Source organism: Perca fluviatilis, chromosome 19, assembly GCF_010015445.1.
Source record: "Perca fluviatilis chromosome 19, GENO_Pfluv_1.0, whole genome shotgun sequence".
Taxonomy (NCBI): Eukaryota; Metazoa; Chordata; class Actinopteri; order Perciformes; family Percidae; genus Perca; species Perca fluviatilis.
This window is the reverse complement of record NC_053130.1, coordinates 9,118,051-9,145,995: the sequence shown is the minus strand read 5'-3', so window position 1 is coordinate 9,145,995 and position 27,945 is coordinate 9,118,051. Positions and strand designations below refer to the sequence as shown.

Genomic DNA, 27,945 nt, shown 5'->3' with positions numbered 1-27,945 from the left:
GACTTGGGGAGGGGGAGTACAGGGGGGCTGCAGGCAGTGGGGGGTTCCCTTTGCATGGCTCTAGAGGCCCCTCCCACTTCCAAATATTCTGAACATGCAGGAATTCCTTGCAACACAATTCCCAAGTAGGGGCACATTTTCAAAAGCGTCTTTCCCTTTACCGCACCAAAACAGCCACACACTTGAACACAATCAATCACTTGCACCAATTTCTTCCAGAAGGCAACTTTCCAATAATGACTAACAAAGTATTCTAAACCAACACACACTTCAATACAATGTCACCAATGCTGTTTCGCCTCCCAGAGGAGGAGAGACAGAGAGAAATCCCCTCGACTACACTGTGGATAATGACATGCGCTGTCGACAAAACAATATGGCTATAGTCTAGCCTTTCCTTCCTGCCTTTGCCAGAGAGACACTCCACGATTTTCAGATCTTTGCTTAAAACTTCAGCGAACGCATTTGGGTCATATCACTAAGTCTGAAGCATAGATTAATCTTTGTTGAACATATAATGAATGAAAAGATTAGAGAGAAAGTTGTCATTATTACGAAAGAAAAAACAAAATGGGGCTTGCCAGGTAAACAATAAGGGGAGAGCTAAGTAATTGCTTCCTGTAATCAAAGACAATTCCATTGAAATAATTACAGTAAATAACGAGTGCTTTGCAATTACAAAGCCAGTTACTTTGAATGATGACAGTTTTGTGGATCAGCACTGACAGATTCAATAATGGCAGTAACTGGTGAGTCATTTACAAGGGTTATTTGTAATTAACTGGAGAATACATGTTGTGAGAATCCGAGCCAATTTTGGAGCAATTATTTCATTTGTGGTGATCTGATGAGGATGGGATCAGGAAGCCAGAGACAGGGAATGTGTTTAACTAACAACAAAAGAAGAAAAGACACAGGCCAGTTATCATATTTATGGGTTGATAAAAAGCATTTGCAAGGCTTTAGGTCTGTGAGATTTATGTGGCTTTTGCTGGCGTGATTTGAGTGCATTGTTGTCAGCATTCATATTGAATGTAAGTGGACATTGGTGCATGTTTTTTCATGTGTTTCTTATTAACATGTGTACAGGTGACATTGTACAATGAAATCAATATATTAGTTAGTTATTAGTCAATCCACGCAAAAAACTAAAGCTACTCAAATGTGTTGCTTTTCTCGGTTTTATATGGTTTAAAAGTGAATATCTTTCAGTTGTGGCAAGCAACAAGTAATTTAAAGACATCTCACGTGGGCTCTGTGAAATTGTGCTGGGTGTTTTTTCACTCTTTTATGACATGTTATATACCAAACAATTAACCTTTTACCAAATATTGAATATTAGACCTGTGTTAATGCTCATTTTCTCTGTGAAAATGTTCCTGTTCTTCTGTGTGTTATGGCTGAGGCCCATCCACTGTTGGCTGAGAGAGAGAAGAGGGGGTCAGGCCTGTTGACATAGCCATAGGTGATGGCAAAAATGTCAGTGTAAATGTGACTGCTCTCTCTGTGCCATTTTCCAGTAAAGGGTCATCACCACAGGCTGCCTGACACGCTGGAAACTGCCTGAAGCGCGGGGCACCGACACGACATTAAACTGCAGTATGCCTCCACGCACAGAAACACACACACACACACACACACCGACTGCCTTTTATTCCCACTTTCAGATCAGTCGAGAGAAAAAGAATAAGGGAGAAAGAGGCAGACGGTACAACCTAAAATGGAAGTGTAGGGCGAAGAATTCACCCTTTCATGTTGAGCACTTTTGCTGTGTAACTATTGATTTTTCCCCTCTTGCCTTTGTGTTGCCGTTTTCTTTTTTTCTAACCTGAAGATAGAAAGCGAGACCCAGTTCAAACGGGAGCACTTGTGAGGGGGGCCCACAGATTCTTCGCCTCAGTGAAGGGAACTCCTCAAACACACACACACACACACACACACACACACACACACACCAACACCAACACTCCTGAAATCGTGCCTCTTTTGCTGCTTTCTCACTCTTAACTCTCACAATTGCTTCGCTAGCTCTCAGATGGCTTTTGACACCTTCGACTCACCAAGCTTCAGCCAAACTAAGCACACAACAAATGCACAGAGTGAGAGAGTGAAATGGACTATGGAAGAAGAGGGAAAGGGGGAAGGGATGGCAGAGAGGACAAGGACTATAACAAAAGCTAAGAGCACTTAACAGCACAATGGCATGGCGGTCCTTTCCAAAAGTCAGCTGATGTGCTGAAGGGCGTTTAAAAGTCCTTCAATGTAGACTTGGAACAAAGAGAGGGAACCCTTAGCTAAACTAAAAGGGGAAACATCCCATTTAAACTTTGTTGTGGACTAACAACACTCTAACAACTAACTCCACTAAAAATATGTTTAATAACCACAAGAAAACTAGATTTAATCATGAAAGTCCTTTAATAAACCATCAAAATATCCTTTTCAATAAATTCAAACTGCAAATATAGCTTTCTCAGAACAAAGACACTTTAACTTCCAACTCCCCTCTACCAAGCTAAAGTACCAAAGTATCATTTTTAACCAACATGAATTTACTCTAAATACATCCTTTCAAATGATCTGAGCATCTGTTCAGATGAGCTAAATTTAGTGAAATTATATCTTGCAGCAACTTGTTTAACTTCAACCAAACTCTCAAAGCCATCAGTTTAATTAACTAAAATTAAGTGGACATATATCATTTCAGTACCAACAATCAGCCTGTTCTGTCTGTAATCATGTCTTTATGTTAAGGGTAAATAGTTCCATTAACCAAACTCAAGTTTCCCTGTTTATTTTTCAGAGCTAGTGTGTACAGCTGTTGCCTGCGTGTGCATTTTTCCACGTGGTCACTATCTGAATGACACAGACTATGAAAAACGCTTTTAATACACATGGATTTTCCCGCTCATGCTAACCTATCAGCGCCAGCCAAACTGCAGTATGTAGTTAGATAATACAAGCACGCTAACCCTGCGGTGGCACAGGCTAATAATAGCGCATTAGCTTCCAGTGAATTTTTTTGGAATAACAGAAGGTTTTAGTGCTATGAAGGAGTATAATATGGTCTGCACCCACAAGCTCAGGTTACTGAAGGGGTGGTTAGGAAAACAGGATAAGTCATTATCGGAGTAACAACCTACTCTATTTAAATACTTTTAGTTGTTGAGTTGTTGCATTTACATTTTAGGGTCTTAGCTGACTTTTAATGAGTAAATATGGAACTGGCTGTTGGGGAGCTTGAGTGTTGCAGAGTCCTTCTTCAAGCCCAGATCGAGGATATCCACACTTCTGATATCACCCCAACTTCTCTGTTTTTTTTTACATGCTGAGGTATTAAATTAACCTATAAATTGCCCCTCCAAAGTAATGCTGCATCTCCACTTCCTCCTTCTTGTCAATGTGTCCTTGATAGGCACAGGATGTGGTGTTGTGGGGATGTGGGGGATTTGTAGTCCTATCAGCCTTCCCATACGCAGACCCGATAAGGCTTGCGAGACAGGGACAGAGGAAGAGGAAGTGAGTGGGTTTACAGCAGGCCTATTTCCTGTGGAGCATGGGCCCATGTGGACGGGATTGATATGCCCCCCGTGGACAGCGGCGCTCTCGCCACACAGTCCGATCAAGTCACTTCCTGAAAGAGGCAGCCCTCTCTGGGGGTGACTTCCTGTAAGAGTATGACCTCTCTGCCTGAAGAGAATCTCAGTGGAACAAAGACCTGGGACTGCCCATGGGAGTTTGTGTGTACAATATGTATGCAGTGTGTGTGTGTGTGTGTGTGTGTTTGTTTTAACACTGCCACTCAGGCCTTTACTCCAAAGGTTATCACTAGTGAGAATCTCAGCCCCCAGTCCCTGCTCATCTCTTTGAGTTTCACTGGCTCGGAGCAAGAAGGGACGATCGGGTTGCATCCAAATGTGTGTGTTCATGAGTGTGTGTACAGAAAGTGGCATGCCTTGTGTTGCTCTGCAAACACACAAAGTAAACGTCAATGCTGCCCTCCGGCCCACCCTGCTGCTCTTGTGTTTACCTACAGGTATTTGTTATCTAGCCCTCTCTTTCCTTGTTCTCTCTCTCTCTCTAAACTCTTAGAAAAGCTTGCTGAGGTCTTTATCTCTCAGTCTAATCCCTATAGCAGGTATCCATGTCAAACGGACCAAGGGGAGGGGGCCTCAGGGGGCAGCATGTTTGGTCTGGGTTAGCCCTGGGTCAAGCTTTGGCCCAGTTGGCGCACATTAAAGCCACCCTTTACCTCCATCCCCCTGCATCCCAGGTTACTTTAAATGTTGCATGTTACATCTTTACGCTTTTAATGCTGAAACAGAATATTTAATTTTATCAATTTCACTTTTAAATGAGTAAACACCTGTATAAAGGGCATGTTTGAATGTTAGAAGCAGAAGGGAGTTGCATGTGTCATATTGGGGTTATAAAATAAGCCCTAACAAAAAATTAAAGTAGCATCGACCCATATTCAAAGAATAAAAAAATCCACAGGGATGCTGGTATTGACCAAAAAATGGCGCTACTGCTAGTGTTTTGCTGGCATGAAATTGGCTTTGTGTGGGTGTCGTTTGGAGAGCCGGCTGGTAAATTCTCCCGTTCTTTTGTTAGAAAAGGGGGGGGCTCCATGCATAATGGTCTTAGCCAGGGAGGTCTGGAACTGTGTCCATAAATTGAATTATTTCAATTTGAGGGAGAGAGAGGGAGAGAATAATGGAGAGTGGCTGTGTGAGTTGAATTTACATGTGAACATATGCATGTGTTCATGGAGAGAGAGAAAGAGAGAGACTCATTTTTATTCTTCTACGGGGCTCACATTTACAAGTGAGAATATAAACCAAGTTGCAGGAGATTACAGAAGAGGCCAAATGTTACTTTGCAGCTAGAAGCTAGAGTGGATGAAACAAAGGTTACTGGTTGAGGCCACCTTCGCCACAACAACAACTTCCTGTCTGAAAATTACAGTTTCAGTATTTGATTCTCACATAGGGATTAACTATACAAAAGAAAAGAACTAATTATGCGCCTTTTCTAGGGATAGTAACACCTTCACAGACTTAAATGTGTTTAATAATGACATTGTGGGATAATATTTCTAAAATTCTGCTTTTTGCAAATGAACCCCTCAATCATATCTACATGTTGAGATAAAGCCATCCCCCAATGTCATTAATGCTGAAATAACATATGTGTGTGTTTATGTGTATGTTTGGGTAGGGGTGGGGGTGGGGTGGAAATATTCCTGACACAATATAATCGACAGAGGACCATATGGCAAACTGGCAGCAAGCTATTTATCCTTATCCTCTTTGGAGGCTAAAATTAGCACTCCGCTGTTTGTAGCTTTAAGCTGGACTCCAACCATTCTGATAGGGCTAATAATAAAGGGAAAAGAAAAACAGCCCAGCTGGCACAACTTCTTCGCCTCCTTTTTCTGATTCCATCTTTCTCTCTCTCTCTCTCTCTCTCTCATAGTAACTTTCGGTCCCCCGCCCCTGTCTCTTTTCCCTCTTCACTGAAATACACCAATCTGACCTCCATTTTAAGACCAAATCACGTTAATCTGACCATGAGGAATTGTATTAATATCATATAAGTGTTGCATGAGCCAGGTTTCCCTATAAGCCCATGTGTCAGGAAAGCCAGGATTTCCTGAACACGGACCCCCTCGGCTAGCTTAAGAGCGTAGGATGATGGGCTAATCTCTTTATCAAAAGCTTAAATAAACGTTGGTGCTCTGTGCATGTGTGAGTTGCTTATTTGTGTGCGTGTGTGTGTGTGTGTTAGCTCTTGTGTTTGTTCTTGTGTGTGCTCTTGTGTGTGCCAAGGGGCCAAACAATGCTTCTCCACTAAACAAAGTGCTAATACCCTGACTCTTTGCTCACCCCCTCCCTCCTCCATTCCTTCTCTCTTTCTCCTCTCATTCTTCCTCCATACAAGTGAACTACAGTATGTCGCCATCTATCCATCTAAAATTAATACTCTTGGTTACTTCCTACATAAACAGTAGGAAAGCTCATGAGAACGCTCATCTTGTCCTCCTGTCATCCACTGTCAGAGGTGATTGTCTGAATTCTCCAGCCTGCTATCAGGGCTTTCCCTGAAAAGTTAACATCTATCTGATCAGAGGCCTCCTGGGCCCTGAGCTCAGATCCCTTTCAAGGGAGGAGGAGGGAGGGAGGCACAGTCAGCTGCTAGATAAATGGAAAGACAGAAGGAGGAGAGAGAGTTTAAGGTTGTTTTATCGGCCAGATGTAATGCGGAGTGACACGCCAGTGATGAGTCGCTGTGATTCCCTATGATCCTGTACTGGCCACGATTAAGAACCAGGGCATTTTCTGTCTATGAGAGCTTGTATGTGTGTCTGTGTGTATTGTGCATGAGTGTGTGTATGTATGATTCCAGGCAATTTGGAGCTGAATTGGAAACAAACAAAATAAGGACTGGTGACAAATTTGGAATTTGTCACCATTCTTCGCTATGACAAGTTTCCCACGGCAAGAACACAAGACCCTCTACACAAACAACACAAATAATATAACAAGTAAATGACCATGCTTTTTTTCCCTTTTCATTTGTATGACAAGTGAATTACCACATTTCTACTTGTTTACATTTGAAAATCAAAGCTAAAGAAGTCCCTTCCAAAAGGAGAATCCAGTAATTTCACAAAAGTGGCATCTTCTTTTAGGACATGATTACATGACAATGATGCAAATTATGGAGCATCATACATAAATAAACCTGAATGGAGTCCTCAGTTGACACTTTTCAAACATGATTGTGAATTCAGAGGCACTGAATGAAAACATCTTTATGTTTAAATGTACAAATAATATGTGGAGAAGAATTTCTCTTCTTCTAATTTCCACTTCCTTGACACAGACAGAAAAATATAAAATTTAAGAAAATGGTCTTTACCACGTTTGCACATTTAACTTTTCTTGTCATAATCTCCCCATCCCAACACACAAGAGACATCTGCAATGCAAAAAGTGTGTGTAAATAGTATCTTTTAGCAAACACCAGTAATTAGATATAGGCATTTGGCATTCACGCCAGTCGCAAATTAAAGAAGAGCGCTTCCTGTAAACAGACAGCGAGAATGTGTCTACATCATTAGCGTGCCACAATTATAACATGGGAGCTAAAGATACATTTCCCTCCCGCTTGCACTCCCTCACTGAAGCAAATGAAGTAGAACCTCTTTTCTTTTTTTTTTCAAATGAGCGGCTGTCTTTCTTGGAGCAGCGGCAAACTACATGGTGTGATCCACGTGCATTTATAGGTAAAACAATGAAGATGAAATGCAACACAACTAACAAAACTAAGAAACAAAATGATTCCAATGTTTTCCATTTGACAGACTTTATGAACAGAACACATCCTGAGTGCAAGGACTGAGTGAAGGCATAAGAGAGACTGGGGAAGAAGGTGGGAGAAGCTATTTTGTGTGCATGCATGTCATGAATGAATATGTACTGTAGTTCATGTAAATTGTGCACACAAGGCATATTGTAATGGTCTGGGCTAGACTTTGCATTTCTTTGGTCATGCAAACATGCCCACATGTAACCAACAGACGGAGAGAGACCGACTGAGTGAATGCAGGGGAGATTTAATGTAACAGAGAGACAGGGTGAGACATTTTATTCACCTCTGAATGTTATTACAGAAAGTCAAAAATGTGCGGGCGTAGTAAGAGCAAAAGGCATATAGAGAGAAATGAGACTCTGAGAGAAAGTAAAGACAATATGTGCAAATATAAGGCTGACATGATGATGTGTACACATGCTCAGCTACAAACGGCACATACTGTAAATCCCTAAGTCAAACACTCAAATAGCCTCTGACACTTTATCAAACAGTTTTATAACTATCATCGTCTCATAGACGAGACGTTCACTCAAGCCAATAAAACACAAGTTAGTGAATCTGACTGATTAAGCAGAAGATCATTTCACATGTGAAAGGAGACAAAGGAGAGGAGCTAGTTGGAGAGGGTGGAGGAAGTTACTTTGTTTACTTGTATTTCTGATCCTTTCTTCCACACGACCCCAGTGGCCGGGTGACACCAGCCTTAATCCTAAAAGCAAACTGGCCCCTCGCTGTGGGAACCTGATACAATTTCCTCTTTTTCGAGAGGGGCAAACGCAGGCCACTTCGGATTTGCTTATTGCGCACGAGGCAATAAAAAGTCATTGAGGGCTATCGCTTTCTACGAGGCGAGTCATTACATGTTGGTTGACACGTCGGCCGCCGCGATAGAGCGAGGTCGTAAAGATCTCAGTGAATCTGAGAGAGGGAGGTCGTGATTGGACACTAAAAGGACAAACATCTCTTTTCCCAGGTAACTACAGATAATATTGTTTGAGATGCAGTAAATCCAGCGGAGGCTGAATAAACATTCCTACTGGCAACGCTGAGTTGTTGAGGGATGTTTTCTCAATTTGTTTTAAGATGCAATTGCCCTTTATGCCTTTCAAATATTGATTTTCATAAACAGCATGTGAACTGAAAGTTAGGCTAATGCTCTTGCGACCACGCAGATATTACAAAAATTTTAAACACATACTTTTACACTTTTACTTCAACCTTCTATGGGACACATAGTGAGCTTCAGGTGGCCCGGCCACAGCTCTCTCCCCTCTGAACTGGCAGAAAAGATATTGTCTGTCAAACACTGGCTACACTGCTCCAGTCAGCATCAAAATGTTTTCACAGCATTCACTATGAGATTCTCTTCCTTCTGCCTTATGTTACTCTAATTATGATGTTTCTTTCTGTTTTTTCTTTCACTTTTGTCTTCTTCCTCTCTCTTTTTTCCCCGTGTTCACGCTCTGAGGAAATCAAAGAGAGATTCTTGTTTGTGTCTGCCAGCTACTGTACTTACACACACACCTCCAGTAATACAGACTGCAGAGAACCACATACCTTTTATCTAGCCACAGAGCCTCACATTTAAACAGATTACCAGGAAAGCTGGACATAAGAAAATTTACCGGACCGAGTATCTTCCTTAATAACGTCTAGACAACATCTAGACAACCTACATAAAAAAGTGTAAAGTACTGTTTCTCTCGCAGATTTATGAATTTTTAAGGCTGGGCCAAAAATAATTAACACTTAAGAGTTTTGATATGTACACAGATTAATGCTTTTTATATTAGTGTCTCGTTACTTTATGATCACCAACTAGATGATAGTTCACCCACCATTAAATTCAACATTACAGCACTGCTGCTTTTAAGTATGTAAGAATTTTAAAAACCGCAAGCTATCGGATTTTTACTAAAGCTGTCATTGAATGTGTGCCAATGCAACCAATACACAATCATATTCCTATTAACAGAACATTTTTCAAGAGCAGCTAAAGGCTACTGGGAGAAAAAAGCTGTCCAGAGAGTGGAATACACACACACACACACACACACACACACACACACAAACAGTTCTCTCTTCCAGTCTACTGGACAATCGGACCAATTAATCGGTGACTTTGAGGGGACCAAGTGAAGCCGAGTGATTGGATGAGCCGGATCTGGCTTCTGATTGACTGGCACCTCTGTCCATGTCCTCGTTTGCTCTCCCCGGCCCTGGAGACTAGCCAATGAGGAGACAGAAAGCAACAACTTCACTGTGGCCTGACCTTGTTGAAGGGTACAGAGGTTGGAGGGTTGAAGGATGGATGGATGGATGGATGGATGGATGGATGGATGGATGGATGGATGGATGGATGGATGGATGGATGTTAAACTTCAATATTCCGCACATTGATAGCTGTGTTGTAATTCTGATTGAACATTAGGCTCTAAATCACATTCAGTCTCCTTTTAAACTGCTGTGTGGACAACATTTCAGCCAGTGGAAATGATATACAATGTTTCAAAATGAATGGGGCAAAGCTGTATTGGGATATGATATTAAAATACATATCAAAATAGAAAAGCAGACTATCCAAATGTTTTAGGGCCACATCCTAAATATGGGGAAGACCAAGTGTCACATCCCCCAGCTGGGACTCACACTAGCAACTGTTCTGGCAAAGATTCCCATCTTCAGCCATTAGGGCACCACAGGTCTTTTCATTTAAGTGATACTTTACAGTATATTACTGATCTACTTATTTCTTTCCATATTTTACAGGGTTCATTCATACATCAAAGTTGGATTTACTCTAATCATCAATTCTAATAACAATGCAGGAATTTTATTGTACAGACTGGAACAATTAGTTCAAGGATAACAGGACCTCATGCAGCAGAAATGAACTACTATATGAGACTATGAGCTACCCATATTAGACTTAGACACAGTTCAGGTCGGTCAAATAGCAAATATTTGATATTGACATTGTTGAGCATTCATCCAACTACACCAGCCAAAAAAAACTCTCAGAGCTAGATATCAGACCAACAACCAGAAATCCCAGGCCACTACTCAGACACTAGAAATGTATGCAGACACTAACACATTGCCTTACAGGGAGCTATGTGCCTTGGCGCAGCACACTGTACTCTTCCCAAACGGTCTGGGTAATTGGTGATACATATCTAATATCGCCAGTCGTCACCTCACTCCCTGGATGTTTCTGACAAGCAGAGAGGGAAACCCTGTAGCTTTCAAAAACAGAGCAAACACTCTGCCCCGCTCCTCTGCTCAATGCATCCACATCGCTGCAGCTGGTGAAGATTCAGCGCCTGAATGTTATTCTGTTTGCCTCACACGAAAGGCCCTCAGAGAAGCCAAGGGGTGTCCTTACAAATTCACACAGGCAAAGAGGAGTACTTTATACTGGGAGAAAAAAAAGAGAGGGCCCGCTCATGTCCGTGAGGGACCCCCCCTCCATCGCAGGCCTATATGATCTGTTGGCTTTTCCTCTGCCCTTCAAGCTTTACTCTTCACAGTGAAGCATGATCCAAAGCAACAACAGCTACAATGCGGCTTCTCCAGTGGACTTCTGGGTATTAAACAAAGGGCCCTGTTGGTAGCAACTAGCTAGCAAACATCTGTGCTAATAGAGTGGGACTAATTAACTACAGTGCCGCTCTCCGACTCTCGCTGTCGAAGCTTGCTGGATGTTAACAAAGACCTCCCAGAGAAAGGGAGGAGAAAAATAAGAGGCTTTCTTCTTTCTCTGCTCTTTTAGAGAGAGAGGAGACACCCAAGACAGATTTTAATGACATGTGTGAAGCAAATGTGATCCTCCCTCCACTTCTTCTGACTGCCAGTGGAATTCAGTGCGACAAAATACCATTGGCATTGTGGTCACAGCATAAACACTTATAAGAACTCAGCATGTGAGCATTGTCAGCACATGCAAAAATAAAAATTGTTTTTAAATGCTGACATTCTTACTGACACTGACAAATCACTGCAAAACACCTGCTGATGAATAAAAGGTCAAAGAAAGATCTCATTTTAAAAAAATCACACGATCACGTTATTGAAAACTGTGCATTAAAAAGAGTATCTTCTCCTGCAATCAAGTTCAACAACATGTACATTCAACATATAGACCTCTGGTCTTATGTAATGGAGACTTCCTCACAATTCCTGCAGCTCTTGGATTTGAGAGTGTGAGCGCTACATTTCCGGGTAGAAATGGGGATTTTTATACTAATGGGCAGTGAACCGTTCAGAGAAGAGGGCAGAGCGGAGCATGTGTTTGTCTCAGGAATAGCCTCAGAAAAAAGGCTGAGAGGAGACTCGAGTTCACTAGTTAAAGGCCTTCGAACATCCAGCATCCTTTCTCTGAGAAGAAGAAGGAAGAAGGGGGCAAACGATACAGAGACAAACAGGGAGGATATAGAGAAAGATTGAGTGAAGAATGAGGTGAGGAAGGAGAGTAAGAAGGTGGCTTGATAGACTGAGGAGAAAGAGTAAAGCGGGCGGATTGAAGGATAGATGAGAGAAAGGAGAGAATGAGTAAAGGAGAGAAAGATGGCCATTAGCTGTGCAGCTCTACAGGCAGAGGGAAGAAAATGAAGAAAGTGGAAGAGAGAGAAAGAGAGAGAGAAAGGTCAGTGAGAAAGCAATCTGTAAAAGGCAGAAGAGGAGGGGGGAAATACTAGAATGAACATGAAGAAATGAGGAAAGGAGGAGAGGAGTAAAGATAGAGATGAGAAGCAAGGTTAAGAAATTAAACTGAGAAAGAAAGATGAGAAGAGAAAAATAACATGAGAAAGGAAGAGTGTGAAAGATAAACAAGATAAGGAAAGAGAATAAAGGAGGGATGAAGAAAGAGGAAGAGCTAAACAGAGTCAGAAAGAAACAGCACAAAGATGAGAGAAAAAGATGACAAGATGAAAACAAAGAGGAAAAACAGAGATGTAAAAAAAGTGGAAGAGAGAAAGATGGGGAAGAAAGAGCGAGCGAAAGGAACAAAGAGGTGAGAGAAAGGGAAAGAAGAAGGATAAACAAAGGTAGTGTTTTAGAGCGAGTGGGAGGCATGGAAGAAAATAGGGGGAGGAGAGAGAGAAAAGCACGGGGGTTCACAAGTAGAGAGAAACCGACTGAGAGCAAAATGAAAGAGCGAGACGCGAGAGTAGGTGGGAGACAAGGGAAAACTGGAGAAGAGAGGGAGGATGCAAAGATGAAAGAGCGAGAAAGAGGGAGGAGAGACAACAGGGTGAAACTGTCGGGGAGAGAGCGAGCAAAGTGCCAAACAGATAAATAACCAGCTTACTGGGATTACCAAGTGACTGACACACAATTTGCCAGAGCCAATATGACGTGGCAGTGATAGCTCTTAACCCATTTAAACCTGAAAACAGTCCAAGATGTCCTCCGGTATTTACTGCTGTCACTGTGTCCTGATGCGCTACACTCTCTGTGTGTGTATGTATGTGTGTGTGTGTGTGTGTGTGTGTGTGTGTGTGTGTGTGTGTGTGCGTGCGTGCGTGCGTGGGTGCGTGTGTGTGTGTGCGTGCGTGTCCAGAAACACTACAGAAAATAAAAGCAATCACACATATAAATGCAGAAAGCAGGGTGTCTGCGGACATTAGAAATAAGTTGAGAGAGCTGTTTAATGCTACCTAGGTTGATTCTTTCTGAATTAAGAAAAAATATACTACATGGCTAAAAGTATGTGAACACCTGAGCATTACACCTGTATGATTTTCTTTGTTTTGCCACACAATAGAAGTGGGAAAAGTTGTGCAACTGTGAAGAGAAATGATACCAATAGGAAATGATTAATGTGACATTAATCTGTGTTTTAGATATTATAATTCTACCCAAGCTCTGTTTTAATTTGATACTGGACGCTTATGGTAATGAAACTGATAACAAATATGGCTGAAAAAGCAGATTTTAGGTCATTTTTTATCTTAAATTTACTTAATTTACATGTTTCAGGACCCGGAGAAACCCGATAACTACATACGTGCATCGGTCCCAACTCTCGTAACACTTGGACAAATCAAAGCACCTGATTCATTGCACACACCAACGCACATACACATGCACATGTACATGTACACAATCACTACCCCACATTTTACCCTCTGATGAAATTCAAAAAACAAAAACCTACAATAGTGGGGATGACTGCATTGCACTTTACATAATGTGCTGCTATTCTGCACAAGCTGCTACTCTCCACTGCACTTTAATACTTTGTGCCCAAGCTCGTCCTATATGTCTATATGCTGTATTTTATGTGTTTTAATTCTATTTATTTCCTTGTTTTATACTGACATAAGCTGGGGGAACAATATCTCATTTTTTGTATGTATGGAAGTACACATGAAAATGACAATAAAGTAAATCTTGAATCTTGAATGAGAGAGAGAGCAAGAGAGAGAGGAAGAGAGAGAGAGAGACCCCCAAAAATAAAAAAAGAAAAAAATGAAGTGTCATTTTCAATAACGAGGCCAAAGGTAAAGGAGGGAAAAAAAAAAGTGAGTTTTGTTATAACGGGCAAAGGTCACAGAAGCAGGAACCCAAACTCGGCACAGAGCACGCTCATTAGAGCGACCAATCAGATCTTGCCTGGCTGCCCCAGACCATTAGTCATCAGAGGTAGAGGCGTGCACATACACACACACACAGATATTGCTTTGTGTACTGTAATTTCTCTTTTTCATCAGTCTGTTCTCCTCTTCTCTTGCACGTCATCTGTCTTTTATTTTTATCTCCACTCATGTCTCACCTCTCAGTCCCTCAGCTCCTCTGTCGAGCATTAATGACGAGTGAGAAAGAAAGACAAACAGTATGTGTGAGAGATAGAGAGAATGTGCGTGAAAGACACAGAAAGAGAGAGGATGAGACAGAGTGTGAGACGAACAGAGAGACAAAGAGAGACAAGAGAGTGTGTGTTGACTATATAAATGGCCGCTCATTGGAGTGGAAGGCATGGCGGCGCTCTCTGCTCCCACCCAGGCTCTGCCTTCTGGCACTGGCAACCCTACAGACTGCTCGCCTTGACTTTGCCTTCAATAATAAATGAAGTTGCTTTTTGCCTACAGTTTGTTTGCAACGCGCCCTTCCTACCCCACTGCCAACCCATCATACCACTGCTGCCTTTTTCTCTCTCATAGACACACACACACACACACACACACACACACACACACACACACACACACATATTCTTAGACTGCATACACATCCAGCCTCAGCATAGTTATCTGGTCCAAGGACTGTAGACAAATGTTAGACCCTTTGAGGCTAAACATAATATTAATGAAAAATCAAGTAAATCAAAATTAAATTATATGCAAATTTTACACATTTAGTTAACAATTGCTACCTATAGAATCTTAGTCTATGTTCAAGTGCATAGACTGTCAAAGTTGCAAGCAACCTGTAGTAATGGTGGCAAGTTTCAAAGCCATTGCTTCTTTATAAGAGATATGATTAATCATTAATGTCAAAAAGGCGTTTTTATCTTTCATTTCCTCAAACAGGGGCATGCAATCCTTTTACCAATACTAAAACATAAAAATCGTTATCTTAATCTTATGACAAGAGGATCATATGACAACAGAAAAGAGAAAGAGAGCAGAAAGAGCCACATACTTTGTAGAGAGAGTTCTGCAAACTAAGTAGTCAAACAGTACATACTGTACAATATGAACTGTGTAGTCTGGGATACAATAAAAGCAGGAGCACACAAACACATCACATACACATGCAATCAGATGTAGAGCAGACTGCATGCTAAAGGAGTGTAGCGTGAAAGGAAGGCAGAAGTCGCTCTCTAGACTTGGGTACGAGCCATCTACCACACCATGTCTGCTCTGGCAATGTGTCCCTGAGCAAGACAACGAATGCCTCCCATGTCCAAAAGTTATTATAAAGCTGACCATGACCTCTGACCTCTCTGTGAGTTACTTGTAGCAACTGTTGCAAAAACTTAATCCCTTTTCAAACATCCTGAATAAGCCTGTCAGACATCTGAAAGGGTTTTCTATCATGTATTTGATGTATATGACATAATGTAGCAGATGAAATACACTCAGCACATTGAGCACCTCCCCTTCTGCTCTACCTGATTAATAAGAAAAAGTCTTACCTTGTTCGCTGCTGTTGTCGCCACTGTGTGATGTGTGTCCACCGCTGGACGGTCCCGGCGTTCCTCCAGAGCGTGTGGACGCCGTGTCATCATGATCTCTGTTCCAGGACGTCTGTCATAGAGAGAGAGAGAGAGAGAGAGAGAGAGAGAGAGAGAGAGAGAGAGAGAGAGAGAGGGGATAGTTAATAATTAATAGAATGTGTCTTTACATTATGTGGAAGGAAGTCCCCACACATACTCAAAAACTCACACTCCAAACAAAATTTATCATATGCCAACTCTCAGCCCAGTCACGCAGTGTGTGTGAGCCCCCGCAACCCTCTTATGGAATGAGGATTATAGGGGCTCGATGAAGAGAAAGGCCCAGACGAATAGCGAGCGAACATGTTGTATTAGTTCCCAGCTTTCTGAGGCATGCAATCCACGGCTGCCTCCATTTGGCTCAAACCACTAGCAGATGAAAATACAAAACAGCTACAACTTAAGATAGGCCGCAGCGAACGCCAGGGAGTGATGTCATCCAAGCAGACCAGAGAGAGAGGGAGAGAGAGAGAGGTAAATAACTCAAAGTATTGCTACATAAGTATGAATCCTCTGTTTTGTCCAAAAATGTAACACAAAATGGATGACCAATCCTACTAATGTAAAATAAAATTTAATTTGGGAAAGCAGAGCCAAGACAGAGACATACCCAAATAAGATGAAGTTTTCCCACAATCTTTTATCAAACACAAAATTAAACAAAAATACTGCATGACCAACCAAACTGAAGCTGACTTTATATACTTTATATAGACAAATGAAAAAAGTGAGGCATTACCACGAAGTGGAAGTTCATTCCTTTCTCTACGAGTTCAAGAAAAATAACAGATGAACACAAGCAGCTGACTAGACAAAAGAGACCCGGGAGGCCTGGGTTTATATATAGTAAGGTGTGTATGTGTGTGTGTGTGTGTGTGTGTGTGTGTGTGTGTGTGTGTGTGTGTGTGTGTGTGTGTGTGTGTGTGTGTGTGTGTGTGCGCGTGTGAGTGTGTGTAAGGGTAAAGGACAGTCGTAGGCCATAGTGTCACCAAGCAAATGGTCCAGACAGAAGGATAAAGGGAAGACACACATACAACATACACACACACACACACACACACACACACATACACACACACACACACACACACAAAAAATAGGTACAGGTAAGCAGACATGACGTATAAACACATACAGTCAGATACAACATATATTAAGTTCCCTCACATTTACAGAAACATAGATATACATAGACACCGCATAAAACAAACACACGGGCACACACACACTCACACTCTGCTAAATACGAAGCTGCTACATATTATTGAAACTTAACCAGATGTTACCTATTGTCTCTTAGTGCCTCTGAAAAGCAACATTAGCACTGAGGACAGGAGAGAAAAGAGACTTTAAAATAGAAGGAAATGGAATCTAATGTCTTATCACACGCAGCTGGCTTTCACAAGCAAACATGCAACAAACAAAATAGGCACACACAAACACTCGAGCCTGCTCTGTCGCCCTCGTGAGCCTATCTTTGCTCTGTCAAATCAAATGAAGCAGATATCAAGGGGCAATGTGGTGTTTGCATCACGCTTCTAGGGCTACGTGACGAAATGAGTGATAGAAACCCAGATGGAGGAAGAGAGGAGGGAGAAGAGAGAAACACACTGGGGAACAACTGGTTTCAATTGGGATACTACAAGCAGCGCTGACTCTGCGAGGAGGATTTGGAGTCGAGTTTAGAATTATGAAAAAGAAGCAGACATTTAGTCATGACACAGGGTTTGTTTTAAACAAAACGTAGAAGGAATAAAATAACCGAAAAGAATATACAAGTCAGCAAATTCAACACATTTGGGTTCTATTAGAGCCCGTTTGATGTTCCTGGGCTATGAAATTATAATCCAGTGCTTACATGGACGATATAATCGTTGTTTTCCAAATTAGGCTTTGAGGCTTTGCAATAAAGAGGAAAGTCACTGCACAAAGACATGACTAGGATTGTGATTGGGTAGATAAACGTTGATTTTAAGGGGGATAAGACACCAAGAGGGTCTTTTCTCCCACTTCTTACAAATTCTTTTTTGCTGACCGTAGAACGCTGAAAAATGAAACACCAGTGCATGACCGAGTAACTCCAGAGAACATCAGAAGTGAGGTAATCCAGACCACATGCTCAGCACGCAAACAGTTAACTCTGGCTTCTGCCAGCTCCTCCAAAAAAAAGAATACCTTACCCCAAGAATCACACGGCCCCAAAGGAACATGTTTTTTCATTTTCTTTTTGTTTTAATTCCGTAACAAATTCCACTTGAAAATATAATTAGAAAGTGGAGGGGGAAATGGCAAACTACTGCATTAGCTGTAATTGAACAAAAGAGCGCTTTGCCTGCTGGGAGGTGGCCGCTGAGGCCCCATGGGAAAGGGGGCGGGGCTGAGACAGGGTCTGGTGGCATCTCCGCGGGGACACGGACTTTATTTATAATCACAGGCCGCCCTTGGACGGAACAGGGCCGGCACTGATCTAACACTCAATTAATACACACACGGCTGAGATCACACAACACACACATACCAGTACACACAGGTCGCACATGCACACACACCCATACACTAATACGCTAAAACGCTTTTTTGGTCACTTAGCTTGTACACACACACACACACACACACACTAACTCACAAATACCTTTTATCTACCTTATGCAAACACATCACAGCACCGCCATACTGACAGCCCCTGTTTAACAAAGGACACACCTTGACCACAAGACACACAGCAACAAAAAAACACACACACCCTGTGCCAACAAGACTGCACACAATGTAGAGGTCCACCTTCAAAATATGGGATATGTAAATCCACAAGATGAATAGATGCATAAACAGAAAGCTTGAGGAAACAGAGAGAAAGAGAGAGCTGTCCCTCTGCACACATAACTACACACTTGATTTATTCTATTTCCCTTTAATGAGCTGCCATGGTCTCTCTCTCTCTCTCTCTCTCTCTCTCTCTCTCTCTCTCTCTCTCTCCACCTCTCTTTAACTCTTTCTCACCCTTGCTCGCTCTCTCCTGTGCGGGATGTAGATTAATTCAATGCTTAATTGTTTAGTAAATTCAATTTTCCACATTCTATTCTGCCTAGCTTTAGCTAAAGTTCTTAAATCTGCCGCGCCAAGCCGAGGGAACCCTGTTTGGAAGCCATGCATACCTTTTTTTCTTTTTCTTTTTTTTTTTCCTTACCATTTTTCTTCCTTCCACCACCCTAATTCACCATGAAAAGATTTTCCTTGCTGGAAATTCTGATTCCACTATGATCGGTGAGGCATTCCAATCCAATGCCTTCTCATTGTGCCGCGTCTAAGACGCGAGGGGGGCTTCCCTTTCTCGCTGTGCCAGGCCCCATATCATACAAGCGCTCATGCAAGAAATGTTGCCTTGCCAATTCATTTGCAATAATAAAGAAAATGGTTAAGGTTGTTGTGCTTTGCCCCCTCCCCTCCCCTCTTCCCTCACTCTGAAATATCTTTTGTGATGATATGGATATTTACTTTTCGCTCTGTGCGAGCGAGCGTGCAGGAATAATCATATGTGCATACTTAACGGCACAGACATAAATATCCAAATAACCCCACACACATACTGTACACTCTTCAGTGGTGGTACATCTGAATCAAAGATGACAGTTGGGCTACTCCATCCCCCAGAATTCTTTGGTGCATATGTTCTCTGCGATTGTTTTCTTTAACACCATTTTTGACCTTTGCAGCAGCACTGCTTCCTCAAGTTGAAATCTGCGAGAATGCCATAAGTGTTGCAGCAGCGAGATGGCCAGCAATAACTCCGGACACATTCTCCCACTCAGCTGAATGCTGGTGGGGAAGCTGTTAGTGAAAGGGGCTGAAAGGCCAGCTATTGTAAACTCTTGTTTACTTTGCTTTCCACTGTGACTAGATAAAGCAGGATCTGCCTCTCTGATAACCGGCCAGGCAAGTGCTTGCCCAACTACCTCCGCTTTCTCTGCTCTCTCCACCCCTCTCCTCCCCTCGCTGCAATATTAGTGCTTCCAAAATGAAAAGAGGGGCTGATAATTGTATGCGTGGTGCAAAAAAAAGGACTGGAAGAGCAAAAGACCCTCCTCCCTTCCATTCTGTTCTGCACCCCCACCCACCCCTCTCCCCCCTTTCTCCCTAACTCTTCACAATAGACAAAGAAAGAAGAAATAACCTTATAATTGCTGAAGGGGGTGAGAGAGAAAACTGGATTTGGTCTCTTGAGTAAGTAAAGTATGCTACATTGAATAGCCGTCAGGTACTCTTCAATCGGCTTTTTAAAACTGGTGGGTTAACCTCATAGAGACAACCAAAGATAATTACATGTTTGAGATAATTACCAGAGCTTTCAAAGTCCATTTAGATGACACTCGCGGAAACTGACAAAGTGATTTTCTTTCTCTGTGGCCTCTTCCACTTCAGCTCTCGCTGCAGACTCCTTGTTTACTCTCTGCGAGCTGAAATCCAAACAAAAACATTAACTCAAGTGCTCTCCCCTCCGCGCTATCTAACCCCTAAACAAAGCATATTTCTTTTCATTCAGTTGTGAATGAAAAGGCAGGCGTCATTTCTTAATGACATGTTTTGCTGTGGTTTCTTTTCGTTAGCCTAGCCTAGCTTGACTTGCAGCCGCTGCGCTGGGATGTTCTCGGTGGATCCCTTGGAGACGGGCTGTTTGTGACGGTGGCCATTGTCAGAGGCTTGCAGGGGGTTAAGGGGGAGAGGAACTTTCCATTAGCTAAGTACACATGTGTTAAGCCAGGTTATTGTTTACTTAGCCAAAGAAACCACAGCAGGCCTCGGGGACAGACATGGCAGCCCATCATAAGTAACACGAGACACAAGCCAAGAACTTTATTTGCAACTGGGATTTTGTGGCTATCACAAGAGAACAGCTATGACACAGTGCGTCTCCTCTAAGCAATAGTTTCCAGCAACACTATATGATTTAAAAACAACTAATAAATCAACTGAAAAAACTCCAGAACCTAGTACAAAAAAGTTGATGTCTGAAAATGTATAAAAGTATGAAGCTCCTGACACTCTTGTTCTTTGAAGTCACCCTGGCCCTGATTTGCTTAATCAGAATCACCCCTACTTGTTATTCCACCACAATAATGAAGAGGCTAAGAAACACACAAGTCACGTGGTCGCCTCTTTGTATCACTTGTTGAATCCCTAACAGCCGCCCTGCATTCACTCCCCAATGGAAAAAAGGGGAGTTCAGGGGAGGGGAGGGAGGAGGGGGGAGGGGGTGAGTGGGGGTCAAACCTCTCCTCTATTCAACTACAAAAGCTGCTATTACCAACAATCACCACGAAGATTCAAAAGTCTATATTACGATCAGCAGTGTGCCACTGTAGGAGAGACGGGGAATGAAAAAGAGAGAGAGTGCGTGCGTGCGCCTGTATAGTCGGCTGTAACTTGATCCATACTTCAACAAGAAGCGGATAGATTAGCGATAGTGGTGTACTGATTAGGAAAATAGTGGCTGACCCCAGCGGTCAGGGTTTCCATTGAGTTAGGAGGGGAGGGGGCCAGGGGTCACTCTTTGACCGCCAGAGTTACCTAAACCAACACTGCTGGGTCTCACTGACCTGGAAACCAGCACTTGTATGGCATAACAGTGCCAATTGTTGGGAAAAGATACCGCGATAGCGCTATCAAGAGTAAATTCTTACACAGTGACCACAACACTAAGCTCACACAAGCAGGGTTTGTTTAGGAAAGATTGTGTGGGACATGAGAAAAACAGCAATGGATCCTAAATGTAGATGGTATTTTAGATTGTGGGCTATTTCACATTGTTTTTACATGATTTCAACAGCAAAATCAGTGTCACAAAAGCCTCTATAATATAAAAATACCTCTTCACTAAATTAACTCCACAGGTCAACTGCTGAGCATTCATAATCATTTAAGACTTTCTCACATCCACAAAAAGGCAGGCAGAGAATATTTTTTAAGGGAAATCTCAATTATTTCCAGCCCACTTCAGCTTGCATGGCTCAATCAAGTAGAGGAGCTCTTGAGACTTGGAGTGAGTCCTCAGCACTATTAGTAGTGTTCTGCTCTACAGCGGAGAGCCGAGGCCCTCGGAGTTCATTAGCAAATTGCTGCGCCCTTCCCTGTGCTCTCTGCGCAATTAAAGGCAACTGTGCAAATGACGTACAGCGGCGTGGAAATAGATCCCTGCTTCTTTAGACTGAGGTGAACATGTGCGTCAGGCAAATAGGGATGCAATCAGCAGAGCGACTGTTGCCACATTTCCACAACAAGAACTGAGACAGACGCAGCCATATTTAGTGTGGACACGAGCCTTTCCACATTAAAGGCCTCTGCAAAATTCACTCAAAATTATAGAATTTTATTGTCTTTTATGTTTATATACAGCTGAATGTGTAGGTCTAATGGGGCAGCTGGAAAAAGTGCTGCTTCAAGTGAAGAAATGAGGCAAACGTGGTGGGAAGCTCTCCAGGGAGCGGCGGGGAAAGGGTTAAGAAAGTCCAACTGGTGCTAACCAGTCACTCCACTCACATAGCACCTGAGGGGGGTGCTGCATTTATCAGGCCAGTCTGAACACACACATACACACAGCAGTGTACACACACACACACACACACACACACACACACACACACACACACAGACATACACATATGCATACACTTGTAGACATATGCATGCACACTGTTCGTGCACATTTGCACACACACAGACATATATATACACACACACACACACACCTATACACACAGACACACACACACACACACACACACCTATACAAACAGACACACACACACCTACACAGAGACACACACACACCTACACAGAGACACACACACACCTACACACAGAGACACACACACACCTACTCACAGAGACACACACAAACACAGGAGGGTGAGCCCAAACAGGCTGGGCTGCATTCACAAGCCAGCGCAGAGCCTCTCTGACTTTTTCACCTCTCAGCTATGCTCTGCTTTCTTTTGAAAGGGGCGCCCAGCGTCCCTCCATACTCGCCTGTAAAGAATATTCTGAAAATTACTGTCATGACGCAAGGGTGCATAATGCAGCAAGAAAGTCAGCGTTGTTGGATTGTTGAGTTTAATAAATTCAAAGTATTTTTTTCCTCTGACAATTTTTTTCCTCCTCTGCTACAGTCGCCTCACTGGAATAAATTGGTTTATGAATAAATGAGCCTGCTTTCTCAGTCTTGTTAACATTGTTCTTTTGTGCAAATTCTCAGCATTTTTTTCCAGTCCACTTCAACTTTATGCCCGAGGGCATATATTAAAAATACATATGGAAAGGGATAATGCACACACAACGCAAATTCGTTAAGGATGTCACTGCCTAACAACCGCAGATAAGATGTCACACAAAAATAGCCCACGAAACTCAAAATATATATATTCAGCAGCATGTAAGTTATGGAGTGTAGTGCCATTAGATTGACAATATAAGTATTCAGCAGTGAGAGGCATGCACCCTCTGCCTGTCTGGATATACCCATTTACACACAGCCTGCTGTTGTGGACAGTCTCCATGTTATCCTACTGGAACATCAGTCAATCCCTCAATATTACACATCTGTCAAAAAGTTTCCCCTGCTTGTAATACAAACTATCTATGCCTGTAGGTCATTTATATTATTCTGTCATATCAGCGTAAACAAAAGCTTTTAAGTTTTGCCCTGAATTGGATATATGTAGGGACCATCATTATATTAAAATAGGCCATGTCTTCATCTTACAGTCAATTAAAGATCTGCATCAGTGCCTCAAGCACAACATAATTTTCTTCATATACCTAGAAACCCAAGGGTTTTAACAGACTCTATTTCCATATCTATATAACATAAGGCTCCTGACCTATCTATTAAAAAAAAAAAAACTTTGAAAACTGAATCCCCGACAGAATACAACATCCCTTCAAAGAGACACTTAAATGCACAAGTGGCGTCTGTGTTATTTAATTCTGTTCCTGGATTAAATGAAGTATAATCTTCCGGGTGATCTTTCTCATTTCCATAATCAGACATAAGGGCCGAGGATGGCATGCGCGGCGGGGTGGGGGGCTTCCCACTCAGGCCCCAGTCCGCTCACAGTCCTGCCATTCAGCCCATAAAAGCCGATGGCTGCCTCTCTCTCTACTCAGACCGGCCACTCAACCATATGGAAGTCCGCGGATTTAAATTATTAAGCCTAATCGCTTCATTACTTTTTATGTCGGACTATCCAACTAATCCCTTTAATTTGGCCACTTGATTTTTTCCCCTCATCGGTATCCATAGACTATATAGTCGCTACTCTCCTAAGCCATTCCTTGAAACTCTTGGGGTAGTTTGACTTATTAAAACATGGTCTCATAGTCTACAGCCCTGTCTCTTACACAAATGACTCGAGCTATTAATGCCCGAAAATCCAGATTTGCATAATTCTAATCATCGGTTGCTGTTATCATTATTTAACGGCAGTGTATGGACCATTAGGGTCATGCCTGCGCGCACACTACAATGTCCCCGGAGTACGAACACTCAGTGGAGCACATAATGAAGGCTGTGGTTATCTCTGATATCGGCACAAAAGAAAACACTCCCTAATCTACCTTTAATACGCTGCTTCTATTGCTTTTCGAAAACAAACCTTCTTATTGGTACTGAATCTGTGCGCTCTGAGCGAAATAAAGGAGGAAGAGAAGAAGGGTCTCGATAAGCAATGTGCACTCATGTCTAAGGAAAAATACTGACAAGACGAGTAATGAACCGTGAACTCCACAGTGGAGAAACCAAGGCACCTCAGCCACAGTGTGCAGCCCGTCCTGCTGCTGCTCTCCTGGGCTAGACAACAGAGAGGAGCTGATAACGTTTCGCTTTGGTTCAAAATAGACACAGAGAGGAAAGAAAAATGGAGAGAGGCACTAAATTAAAATCGACATGAAACAGGTCAAGTTTATGGCGATGCTTTTTCGAGCTAATCTTCCCAGGTCGGTTCCGGGTTCAAGTCTTAATGGGCCAATAATAGCAACATTATTCAGAAAATTTTTCATTCCGATGGATGGAATGTAAAACGGCCTTAATCATTATGCAAATAACAGCGCAGCGGAGTAGTGACCCAGAATAGCTGAATAGCCAGCAGGGAGAACACACACACCACACACACACAGACGGAGGGAAAGAGAGAGATGTAGGCTACCTGATCAAGGGCCACCGATGATCTTGTGATTTCCTCGCTGTCAGATTTGGACCCGCCCTCTCTGTCGTCTATGACCAAGTCGATGGGCATTTTGCCTTTCAAGCAGCTGATGTACCGGTGACAGAAATTATCACACAGCTCGTGAACCTTCAGAGAGAGAGGAGGCAGAGGCGGTTACACACTCACCCAAAAGGGACATCATCATATACGACTGACATGTGCAACCACAACACAGCCCCAACTCTCTCTCTCACACACACACACACACACACACACACACACACACACACACACACACACACACACACACACACACACACACACACACACACACACACACACACACACGACAGCCTTTGACATGCAAAAGAGTTTTTAGGCAATTTGGCAAACCCAAAGATCACAGCACAGTTGTTGCATCTAAAATATTTAAATATTTTAAGAGTTAACATGAAGCATGACAGAGTGATCGCTGACACTATATTACCGTTTTGGCACTGTAATAAATAATTAGGCTAAATATGGTCATGAACTCCTTTTTTTTTTTTTTCTTCAAAAAGTTTTATTTTTTTAATCTAAAATTCTAAAGGCTAAGGTGTGTCCAGTTCCCGTGGCAGTGCGCTCCATCCGGACTGTGATAGTAATTTTATTTTTTCTCCTCTCAAAATAGAGATATCCTCGAAAATTGACAGTGACAAGAGGGCTCAGGGGCTACAACGCACTCAACACCCGTGTTAAATTCATCATCGGTGCCCCGGGTAGTGGCCATTAGAGGAGGGTGACCCGCTTGACTGACATTTAAGGTAAACTGTTTAATTCCGTCGACTTATTACATTATCGCTGCCAATGCGGAGCATCTTATCGCCCGAGAAGCAAAAATGTCAGATGGGCAGAGCAATACAGATAACTGCAAACCAACTCAAACTTGATTTACATATAAATGGTATTTATAGTTGCACAGTATACAGTTTACAACCTCTTTTTTTACAGCACAGGTTGCATAATCTGAGAAGGGCAGTGCATGGGAAGCAACTTTTAAAGACTAAAACTTTTAACAGCTTTCATAATATTCCATAATGTTACAGTTTGGGTTAAAGTTGACTGTACATGCTACTGTAGTCCATCTGATACGGAGACAAATCAGAGTTTTACACCCACTACTCCCTCTATTCACAGATGGCTGCTGGGGCCTTTTTGCCCTCCACAAAGAATCATTTCTAAAAAACCCGCAAAGTTCGCCTATGTTTCACCTTGCATGCAATTTCTGCCAGCATTAAACTTCATTAAAACATGCGGGGAGATTTGGCCACAGAGATATCCGTTCCAGTTGTAACAGCTTGCGTCGTGATTAAACGCGGAAGAGAACTGGCCCCTTGATTGATTTTGACGCTAATTATAACCGACTAGCAAAAATACATTTTTGCAAACACAGCCCATAGGTCTGAAGTGGCACACCGGACAGAAATGGCGAGAGAATATTACCTTCTCCAGCTCCAGAAGATGAAATCGTAAAACTTGAATGGCTTGAATCATCTGAAAAATTAAAATAACAATGAAAAATGAGCTGCTCACATCTCTTGGTATTAAACAGACACGTGTTTCTCAATACAAGTAACCACAGACGAGGAAAATATTCATATGAATGGATTTTATGTGGAACTGATATTAAACTTAGACGTTATTGCAATATGGAGAGCAGGCATACAGTATATGCTGGTGCTGCAATAAGCCTCAGAGTCAGAGATCTATTAGCCACCAACTAGTCGTGAGGAAAACGTAACTGTCACATCACATTCAAAGTACCAAACTGTACAAAGTGAAAAGCATGAATAGAATAACTTTCCAGGCAGAGTTCAAAGGTTTGTGTCAGCTGTAACAGCGGCCCTTCATCTACAGATACAACCGGGGGCCATCATGATATCAAACCGCCCAGAGAGAGGAACAGCACCTCCAATCCTGCTTTGACTTTTCAGAACCGCATGGCTCTCTGACACATACAACCCGTCAATAAGCATGCAAATAACAGCTGGTACATATAAAAAAAAATACTCTGGGAAAAAATAGAAAATGTAATTTGTCACATACAAAAATATAATGTATCTTACCAGATTATCCAATTCTGGATTTGATGAAAATAAAGGCTTTTCTGCCCGGATCTAAAAGCAAAAACATTTTCACAAAATATATTAATATATGATACAGTTATAAATATTGTATAACGTAAGATTACATGTAGCATGCAAGTGCACGTAATGGCGTAGCCTATTAATTCCTACTTTACGCACAGCAAACACTATGCAATTTAAACATTTTAAGTCACTTTTCTTTATTAGTGAATGCCATTTTATTTTCTCTCATTGCAGGCTTAACTTTACGCACAAAAGCGAGAGCTCCACACGTAATGCATGCAGGTGAGAGCTCAACCAGCCCGAGCATGCAGATTTAAAAAAAAGTCAAACTTTCCTGACCTGTTTTGCAAACACTGCTATGTCTTCATTGAAAGATTCCGATGAACAGACGTCTCCTCCCGCCACCCCAGGCTCTCTGGGGGTGCAAGTCGCTAATTCACATTTCTCAAAAATCAGTGCAAGCAAGGGGAACAGGGGGTGCCTGGAAACACACACAATAGCAAATGTCACTAGAGAGAACAGCGCCGGGGTCAAGACTACTCCAGGCTAGATTTAGCCAGCCATGCTACTCTTCAACAACTCGCCCATGGGGACTGCTGCTGCAGCCCATGCTATTATATTATGCAGAGGCTCGGAGAAAGGCTGCAAACAGCGGGCAGACTTCTGTGATTAAATCTAGGCGCGCCTAATAGCATAAAAGCTTTAGAGTCAGTCAAACAATTTCTTGCACAGGTCTCCGTTTGGATCCAGGCGTGTGTGTGTGTGTGTGTGTGTGTGTGTGTGTGTGTGTGTGTGTGTGTGTGTGTGTGTGTGTGTGTCGTTTTGCGTGTGCGTGTGTTTGGCGAGAGCCTCTGAAGCTGTAGGCGACTAGATGTGCGCACATTTGTTGATTATTTATTGTTTAGCTCATCAGAGTAAATATGTGCAGACTGGTAATGTGTTGAAAGTTAGGTCAGTATATGGCGTAAGATGGAGAAACTGTTACTGGCATGTTTAGCCACCCTGAAGATATCAT

At 42.4% G+C, this 27,945-nt stretch overlaps 1 protein-coding gene across 1 annotated transcript in view; it reads right to left on the bottom strand.

Annotated features, from left to right (window-relative positions):
* Nucleotides 1-27,945, bottom strand: part of meis1b (Meis homeobox 1 b) — a 79,737-nt gene that overhangs the window by 48,397 nt on the left and 3,395 nt on the right. Inside the window, exons 3-7 of the mRNA XM_039784170.1 lie at nucleotides 27,270-27,411; nucleotides 26,907-26,957; nucleotides 26,284-26,334; nucleotides 24,802-24,948; nucleotides 15,524-15,635 (exon numbers count right to left, since the gene is read on the bottom strand). Of these exons, the coding sequence (XP_039640104.1) occupies nucleotides 15,524-15,635; nucleotides 24,802-24,948; nucleotides 26,284-26,334; nucleotides 26,907-26,957; nucleotides 27,270-27,411 (503 nt within the window). The remainder of the gene's footprint in view (nucleotides 1-15,523; nucleotides 15,636-24,801; nucleotides 24,949-26,283; nucleotides 26,335-26,906; nucleotides 26,958-27,269; nucleotides 27,412-27,945) is intronic.